The sequence below is a fragment of the Melanotaenia boesemani genome, chromosome 13 (genome assembly GCF_017639745.1).
Source record: "Melanotaenia boesemani isolate fMelBoe1 chromosome 13, fMelBoe1.pri, whole genome shotgun sequence".
NCBI lineage: Eukaryota > Metazoa > Chordata > Actinopteri > Atheriniformes > Melanotaeniidae > Melanotaenia > Melanotaenia boesemani.
Window position 1 is genome coordinate 4,457,929 of NC_055694.1, and position 9,004 is coordinate 4,466,932.

The following is a 9,004-nucleotide window of genomic DNA, read 5'->3' on the forward strand; positions in this document are numbered from 1 at the left end:
CCTGTATGTTTCAGGGTTGATTTTAAGGTTCTTTAAGTAGTTATTAAATGTCTTAATCGTCTTGGACCTTCTGATAGATCCGATCTGCTTTTAAATTATGAGCCGTTGCATAAAGTTAGAACCTATGGCGAGGCCTTGTGCCGCCACTACAGCCTTTATCTGTGGGAAAGGCTGCTAGAGAACCTCGTGCTGCAGAGGCTGCTGGTTTTAAAAAGAAGCTTAAGCCTTATCTTTTTAGCTTAGCTTATAATTGATTTATTTTTATTTTTTATTTGAGTCCATTTTATTTTATTCTTATTTATTTTATTGTTATTTTATGTTTCTATTTTTTTTACCTATTATTTGGTAATGCACTTATTATTTCCAATATTATCTATTTAGCTAGCTTTCTCTTTTATGTTTTTATTGACATTATTTTTATGAACTTTTATTCATACTTTTGTACTTGTTGCATTTATTCATTCTTGTTGTTTTAAGGTTTATTTAATCTTTGTTTTTACTTTTTAACATATTAAACTTCAGTGTTTACCTCATTATGATCATCTATGCCAGGAGCTCTGGTTGCTTGATCTGCAGGGTTGTTGCCGTGGTGATTAACCTTGTCTGGGAGGTTGGGGGGGTTCTGCACTGCAGCTTAATGGTTGCGGTGTGGACCCTGGCCTGCCCCGATATAAGCCGTTTCTATGGTGGCAGCATTTGTGGTCATGTGTGGGGGGGCTCCCGGTGTGAACTGATCCCCGTGATATTGTTTGCTTACAGCAGAGTCAAGCTGGATGTTTATTTTTATTTCTGTTTTTATTTTTATAATCAGTTGAAAAGACAGAAAAGTGGAGTTTGAGTTTATGTTTGTGCAAAATGGGTGCAGGGTGCATGTGCTTTGTGTGTGTCTATGATCATGTGTTTAACTGTTGTGTTATACACTTGATCGTGTGAAGGCTTTTGTTTTTAATTTGCTGAAATTGTTTTCATTATGTAAAGCACTTTGTGTTGATTTTTTTATATGAAAAGTGCTTTATAGATGAAATTTGATTTGAATATGAGTCGTTCTCATGGTGGATACGTCAGTGTGTGCTGTGTTATGACTCCACCGGGCTGTTTGGTACGAACGACATCGTGACAGAAGAGAACTACATCAGGAGAGTGGTGAGGACATGAGGCAGTCTGTAGAAAATTTGGCCTTCCACAAGAAACAATCAGCTTTTAACTGTGCAATTTGCAGTCTGAACATCCTGGATGTTGTTCCAGGAGACAGAATGCCAGTGGAGCAATACAGAAAGCTTGTCATTTAGCTCTGCCACTGTGGTGCTGAAACATTCGATGGTACACATCATTTCACTGAAATTGCCCACATTAAGTTCCAAACATCTGCAGCTTCTTCCAGATTTACACTCATAAACAATACGTCTCTCCTGAGCTGTAACCACTGGATCTGTGCTGTTGTGGTTCTCAGGTGGACAACCAGCTGCTGGGAACCACCCAGCCCGTGATGCTGTGTGTGACTCCCAGTTCAAGTGACAGTGGTGTGAACGACAGTGGCCCGGCGCTACAGGTCAACTCGGTCAAAGTTCCCAGCAGCCTCATGCTCACGGACCTCTTCAAGGTGAGCCCACATGTGGATTTAATGCTGGTTCAGTAAACTGCTTTGGTTTTGGCGTTCTGCAGAGAACAGGATCACTAATAATGGAAGCCGGATGTTTTCACAGCACCTCATGGTGACGGCCCGACGTTTCACTGTCATCATCGAGGAGAAACTGCTGCTCAAGTTGCTCTGCTTCTTCGGTTATGGAGAGGCCGAAGCTGGTGTGTGTTGATCATCTGTGTGAGTTAGTGGGTTTTGTTTGTTTGCTCTGAAGTCAAAGGAATAACTTTGATTGTAATGAATGCAGAGTTGGAGAAGCTGGATGAAAGCCTGCATGAGAGGCCCAGCGAGGAATCAGGGCCTCCTAAACGTTACTACTTTGAGAACTTGAAGATCAGCCTCCCTCAGGTCAAACTCAGCGTATTCACCTCTCACAAGCTGCCTCCAGACCTTAAGGTACCCTCCGCGTCACATATCTTCACAGAGATGATGCAGTTACATCACATTTGTTGGAGAGAAAAGCTGACAGATGAAGTCATGATTAGTTCAGATCAGAATTAAGGCAGACTGATGCTTGTTTCTTTGTGTAGGCATTGAAAGGCACTCTGGGTATCCCTCTGATTCGCTTTGAAGACGCTGTCATCAACATGTACCCGTTCACCAGAGTGCACCCCTACGAGACCCAGGAGATCATCATCAACGACATCCTGAAGCACTTCAGAGAGGTCAGAGAGCATGCTGCTTCGAGTCCAAACATGCTGTCATTAGATTCAGGTCACCTCTACATATATAACCACAGGTTTGACGGGATCAGGCCTGCATTTAATAATGAAATTCTGTGAAGCAACATTATCTTCATAATGACTGTGAAGGATAATGAATGAGATCAGAGGCGGAGAGCAGGATAAATGAAGTGATGTGTGTGAAACATGTGATGTGTAAACACAGTGGGAAGCTTTGTGTCACAGTGGAATAAATGCTGTGAGAAAGGTTCAGATCAGAATAACCTGAAATGTGTTAGCCCACCATGTGTGCGGTTATTTTTATTTAGCCTTTATTTAACCCTGATAGTCCCACTGAGATCAAAGATCTCTTTTATAAGGGAGACCTGGCCATGAGGGCAGCATGGTAGTTGGTTTAAAAAACAAGAAACAACAACAAATAAGATCAGGGAACTCAAATTCACTTTAGTTCATGAGGCCACATTTGGTACGATTTGATCTCAAGTGGGCCAGACCAGTAAAATAATAGTATAAAGGCCTATAAGTAAAAAATGACTTTCTTGGTCTTAGTGAGGACTCGATCAGCTGTGTCCTGAATAAGGTGCAGCTGTCTAATAGATTTTTTAGGCAGACCCTTAAAAACATAACAATCAAGTCAACTAAAGATGAAAGCATAGACTAGTTTTTCTAGGTCATGCTGAGACATCAGATCTTTTACCTTCGATATATTCTTAAGGTGATAGTAGGCTGACTTTGTGGTTCCCTTAAAGCTCTGTGGTGACTTTTAATCATTTCTCTCTGGCTCCAAAGACAATCAGCTCAGTTTCTATTTATTTTTTTACTGAAGAAAGTTCAGACACATCCAGTTATTAACTTCTCAAAGCATTTACCAAGAGCCGGTAGAAGGCCTCTGTCTTCTAGGAACATTGTATTATTAATCTTTGCATCATTGACTTGGCTATGGTAACTAATATTGTTGTTCTTTATGACCTGATGTTAAACAGAAGAGGCCCTAGGATGGAATTTTGTGGGACTCCACATGTAATTCTTGTTTGCTCAGATGAAACGTTACCTATTGATACAAAGTACTTCGTTTCAACACACATAACAAAACTACAACTAAAGCCATAATAGTTGTTCTTGTGCTCTGCAAGATGTAAATGCTGAAAGGCCTCTGCATAAATTGGTGCTATGCGGTTTATAACAGTGTTATCAGTGTAGAACTTAAAGGATGATTTTGGAATATTTAGTCGACAATTATTTATGTAAATAGTGAATAACAATGGGCCTAGCACAGAACCTTGAGGGATGCCCTTTTTAATTTGCAATACTGGGCTGTTTGCCTCAGTACTCCATACTTGCAGTATTTGTTTCAGTGTGCGTTTTCTGCTCTCTACACATAAAACTGGTGTCACTAATATGATGCTGGATTGTGTTGCGTTGTTGTAATGTCATTTCCATGACATGAAATGCTGCATCACATGTCAGATCTTCACCCTGCTGTTTCCTCTGTGTAGGAGCTCTTGAGCCAAGCGGCTCAGATCCTCGGCTCTGTGGACTTCTTGGGGAACCCAATGGGTCTCCTCAATGACGTCACTGAGGGCATGTCTGAGCTCATCAAGTACGGCAACGTGGGCGGCCTCATTCGCAATGTAACCCACGGGGTCTCCAACTCTGCTGCCAAGGTACACATCTGCTTTAATTATATAGCTAACCCTCGACGATACAAACAGTGGCACAAACATCTTGGGCTGCTTTGTCAGTTTGCAGGCACTTTATCGGATGGGCTGGGCAAGACTATGGACAACCGGCACCAGAGTGAACGGGAATACATCAGATACCATGGAGCCACCAGCGGAGAGCACCTGGTGGCTGGGATTCATGGACTGGCTCATGGTACGACACATCTGCTGTCTCTTTGAACTTGAGAAGCTTTTTTCAAAGAAGTGATAGAAAGTAAAGAATCTGGAGCATCTGGAGACAGCCATCGTCCATTCACAACTGTGCTATGCTATATTTACCACCATATGTTAGTAATTCTTTCACAGTGTGCCTCTAAAGTTGGTTGCTATGTCTGTTTTACTTGTTGTGTTTGATAGTTGATGTCTGTTTTTGTGGTGTTTTGTACACTTGATTAGTTTCACATCATGAAGTCGTGATGATTTAATGGCTGCACAGACCACCACCGTCTACTGCTCTGCCTCTGTTTATGTCTCTTTTGAAAATGTGCGTTTTTTCACACCGATGTATGATCTCAGAGATTAACTTTAAACTCTACACTGCCCTTTAGTGGGTGTATTGACTAACAACCCTGCACATTTAAAGGACACACGGGAGTATGTAGGCAGTGATGTTTTACAACAATCTGCTTATTTCGGTACATAAATGGAACATAAAAAGAGTCCCACTCATCTTCCAGGTATCATTGGAGGCATGACGAGCATCATCACTTCCACAGTGGAGGGGGTGAAGACAGAGGGTGGAGTCAGTGGCTTCTTCTCAGGACTGGGGAAAGGTCTTGTTGGTACTGTGACCAAACCGGTTGCTGGAGCTCTGGATTTTGCTTCAGAAACGGCGCAGACGGTCCGAGACATGGCCAGTCTCAGCAACCACAGGTGGGATGACTGTGCTATACCACAGACATATGCAGCAGTATACTGCTAAAATATGAGATGGTCTTTACAGATACATCCCGCAGGGCGGGTTTACTTGTATGGCACATTTCATGTACAAGACAATTCAAAGTGCTTTACATGAAACATTAAAAGCATTGAAGAAGAATTGCAGAAGAAACATTAACAAATACATAAAAGAACATAAAGAGAAATAAAATCCTATTAAGACATAATTGGATTTAATCGAAGTCAAGATTTGATGAAATATGATTGTTTCCTCATTATTTATTATGAATTGGCTTGTATAGTACTGATTGGATCACAGTGAATTGGCTTGAATTGTTTTGTCTGTAAAGTGCTCTGAGATGACGTTGAGTTGGTGCTATACGAATAAAGCTGAATTTAAAGGATGTGCTAAAATCATATAAAATAACTAAAATAAATTAAAACGATTAAAAGCAAGCAACAGTCTACGTACGTTAAAAGATAGTGTGCAAATTTCATGCATAGGGACATGAGAAGTGTCTACATTTAGTGAAAGTTTAATCTCCACTGGCAGTTTGTTCCACTTGTTTGCAGCATAACGGCTAAATGCTGCTTCTCCATGTTTAGTCTGGGTTATATGGGAAGTTTTTATATGGTGGCTGTGTATCTGCTTTGGGCTGGAGCTCCATGTAAAAAGCTTGCAGCTGTAGGGAGCAGAGCTTAAACAAACATGCTCATGTTACTGTTAAACTGAAAGAAACTGTGAGTGATATGTGTTTGTGTTGTCGTTCAGACTGGGCGTGCAGCGGGTCAGGAAGCCTCGCTGCTGTAAGGGACCTCAGGGTCTGCTGCCTCGATTCTCCGCCATGCAGGCCGACGGTCAGGAGCAGCTCTTCCGCCTCACCAACAACATCCACTCTGAGTTGTGAGTCATTACTGGTTCATCAGTAGCTTATTACATGTTCCGCCGTCGCACTCACATTTGGACTCCTCTTTCCCACCAGCTTCATAGCCGTGGAGCCGATCGACAGCTACTGCGTCCTCATCTCCTCCAAGGTGGTCTACTTCCTGAAGCCGGGTGACTACGTGGACCGTGAAGGCATCTTCCTGGAGGTCAAGTATGATGATCTCTACCACTGTCTGGTGTCTAAGGATCACGGAAAGGTGTATGTGCAGCTCACCAAGAAGGCGGAGAACACCAGCAGTGGGGTGGCTATTCCCGGCCCCTCCCACCAGAAACCCATGGTAAGACCAGCTGCTATGAAAATGCATTGTGACGGTAGAGCTCATGTAATGTGTGAAATAAAGAGAGAAGGTTTAAACAGATTAAGCTCTGAAGTAAAAGAAAACCAGTTATAAATATAAACATCTTGCTAAAGCTCGGCCCACTGAGGAATGATGACTTCTCTTCAGCCATCTTCCCTCATTTCTTTACCAATCAGTGAAGACAAGTTCATCAGACCTCATTAGTAAGGCTTAACAGTAGAACATAGGATTTTATCCAGATCTGTGAACAAACGCCAGAGACGATGCTGTGGGTGGTACACAAACATGTTCTTTTAACAAAGCACTGAGTTCTCTGGCTGAATATAATATGGCTCAGGTATCAGAATCCAAACCAGCTACAGTTGGTACAGCTACAGCTGTACAGTTAACACTGTCAGACTCATATGAAATATCCTAACATGAAGCTTTGGGTCAAACAAACCAGCTGCTGCTGATTGCAGCTCATATGTTTAGCTTTAGAGTAAAAAAATCAGAATTGTGCTGCAGACCCTGGAGGTCTCTCCGCTGATGGAGGGGTGATTACAGCAACTGAGTCAATCTGCCCCGTGAACATTATCCTCAGATGACCACAACAGCTTGTTTAAACCAGAGGAAATAAGTTAGTGAGTCTCTGATCGTCCTGGTTGTTAAACACCTACTTTCCCACAGGCGATTCCAGTGACTGAGAACTCTTTGGTTTTCGTTGTTGGTGACTCAGTGACTTAGTTTGTGTGTCTTAAAGGCACTGAGGGCTGTAACTGGTAACAGTCAGTGGAATAGTTATAATACTGTCCATCCATCCATCCATCCATCCATCCATCCATCCATCCATCCATCCATCCATCCATCCATCCATCCATCCATTGCTTCAAGTTCCCCCCAGGGGGATCAAGCAGCTTGTCACTGTAACTGAGGGTCTGAATGGAAGAACCACCTCCCGCTCCATCCTTCCCTTGCTTGTGAACAAGACCCTGAGATACTTGAACTCCTCCACTTGAGGCAGGACCTCATTACCGACCTAGAGAGGACACTCCACCCTTTTCCAGCCGATGACCATGATCTCGGAATTGGAGATGCCAATCTTCATCCCAACAGCTTCACACTTGGTTGCAAATCGCTCCAGTGAGAAGTGGAGATCACGACCCGATGAAGCCAACAGAACCACGTCATCTGTAAAAACCAGAGACTTGATCCTGAGGCCCCCAAACCCTTAACGTCTTGGTTGCGCCTAGGAATCCTGTACATAAACGTTATGAGCAGAATTGGTTGCAAAGGGCAGCCTTGGCGGAGTCCAACTCTCTCTGGAAATGGATCTCTGACTAACTGTCGGCAATGCAGACCAAGCTGTGGCACGTTCATACAGGGACTAGGGGATTCACAGATGTGTCTTAACCTCTGTGGTTTAACTGTATGTTTACCTCCTTTCCACAGGTCCATGTGAAGAGTGAGAATCTTGCCATTAAGATCTCTCAGGAAATCAACTATGCCAAAAGTCTGTACTACGAGCAGCAGCTCATGCTGCCTCCCAGTGAGAACGAGGACTGTTTACTGCTCGAATCCTGATCAGGATGTTTCCCAGAGGAGTGTCTGTGGCTTCTCCTCCGTCCTGAAGACTGCAGCTTCTTAATGGATTTAACAAGCAACAACAATACAAACCTGCAACCACATGTTGGACAACGCACATTTATAATCTCATCAAAAACCAAGTAGGACAGTTGGACTGTGTTCATGTCTGAAATGCCACTGATCTCTGTGCTCACCCTACGTGTGAATAGACAGAAGTGTAAATAAGAGGTAGCACTATAAAGCAGTGTAAATACTGTTAATGATGAAGACTAACAGAGGATAATAATGTGAAATATAACAAACTGCCTTTACTTTTATATTTTCACAATCAGAGATGATAAAGATGGAGAATGAATTGCACTGATGCACACACACACACACACACACACACTGGAGCTGCCTGTCAGTATCTGTTCTGCCTTTAACAGAAACCTGGATGTGTGATGTGTCTCTACTTGTATTTAACAAGGTTTTTTTTTTTAATTCTTATTATTAATAAGCCCCGCATTGTTTCTGAAGCACATGTTGGAAAGTTGCTCACAGACTGTCCGAAGTTTGGTTCTGGCTCAGAGTCGGAGTCTGTCAGGGAGGTGGTGACTCCATCTGTCATCCACACGGGCACTGCATCAAATAAAGGAGCAGACTGCAGTACTCATCAGGCGTTACTGGTTCTTCTTAAACTTCACACACACACACTGGCTGCACACTGATGTGCTTACGCACACACACACACGGGTCAGAATTGATAGGCTGCTGTAAGGACTCAGTGGACCTAAAGCAGTTGGGTGCAGTTTTATATTGAAGTATTTGCCTTTCCCATCATAGACTGTCTTGGGCTTCTTTCTGGAGCCTCACGGTGTTTCTAAGGTGAATGTGAGGACTACACAGGACACAGCAAAAATAGGCCTCGAGAAGAAGAAGTTAAACTTTGAGACAGTTTTTGATTTTTGGTTTTTATTGCTCATGGAAACATCTCCAAGTTCCTAGTCTCAGTTGTATAGACTCAGATTTAATTTACACATCCAAACTAAGGAGCAGTTTAGGTAAGACCTCTTTAATACGTTCAGGATCTCAGACGTTAAATAGCATTCAGTAAACTGATGAATGCAGCTAAGCTGGCTGTATGCGGCTGCATGGATCAAATTCACCGGGACCAGAACCAGCAAAGTGCTCCAGGGATGACTCCATCTCCTGATCTCAAACCTTATTCAGCTACACGAACAGAGCCTGATTGTCCAATTTGGTTTTAACTAGTGAGACACACTTGTTGC

The 9,004-nt window shown here is 42.8% G+C and overlaps 1 protein-coding gene across 5 annotated transcripts in view; it reads left to right on the forward strand.

Annotated features, from left to right (window-relative positions):
* vps13d (vacuolar protein sorting 13 homolog D) overlaps positions 1-8,388 on the forward strand; it is a 71,170-nt gene extending 62,782 nt beyond the window's left edge. For all 5 annotated transcript variants that reach the window (XM_042002960.1, XM_042002961.1, XM_042002963.1 and 2 more), the window contains 10 exons: positions 1,451-1,600; positions 1,704-1,800; positions 1,887-2,035; positions 2,170-2,304; positions 3,819-3,986; positions 4,065-4,197; positions 4,721-4,916; positions 5,695-5,826; positions 5,906-6,146; positions 7,599-8,388. In XM_042002960.1, coding sequence (XP_041858894.1) covers positions 1,451-1,600; positions 1,704-1,800; positions 1,887-2,035; positions 2,170-2,304; positions 3,819-3,986; positions 4,065-4,197; positions 4,721-4,916; positions 5,695-5,826; positions 5,906-6,146; positions 7,599-7,730 — 1,533 coding nt within the window. In that variant the 3' untranslated portion in view covers positions 7,731-8,388. The remainder of the gene's footprint in view (positions 1-1,450; positions 1,601-1,703; positions 1,801-1,886; positions 2,036-2,169; positions 2,305-3,818; positions 3,987-4,064; positions 4,198-4,720; positions 4,917-5,694; positions 5,827-5,905; positions 6,147-7,598) is intronic.
* Positions 8,389-9,004: the final 616 nt, after the last annotated feature.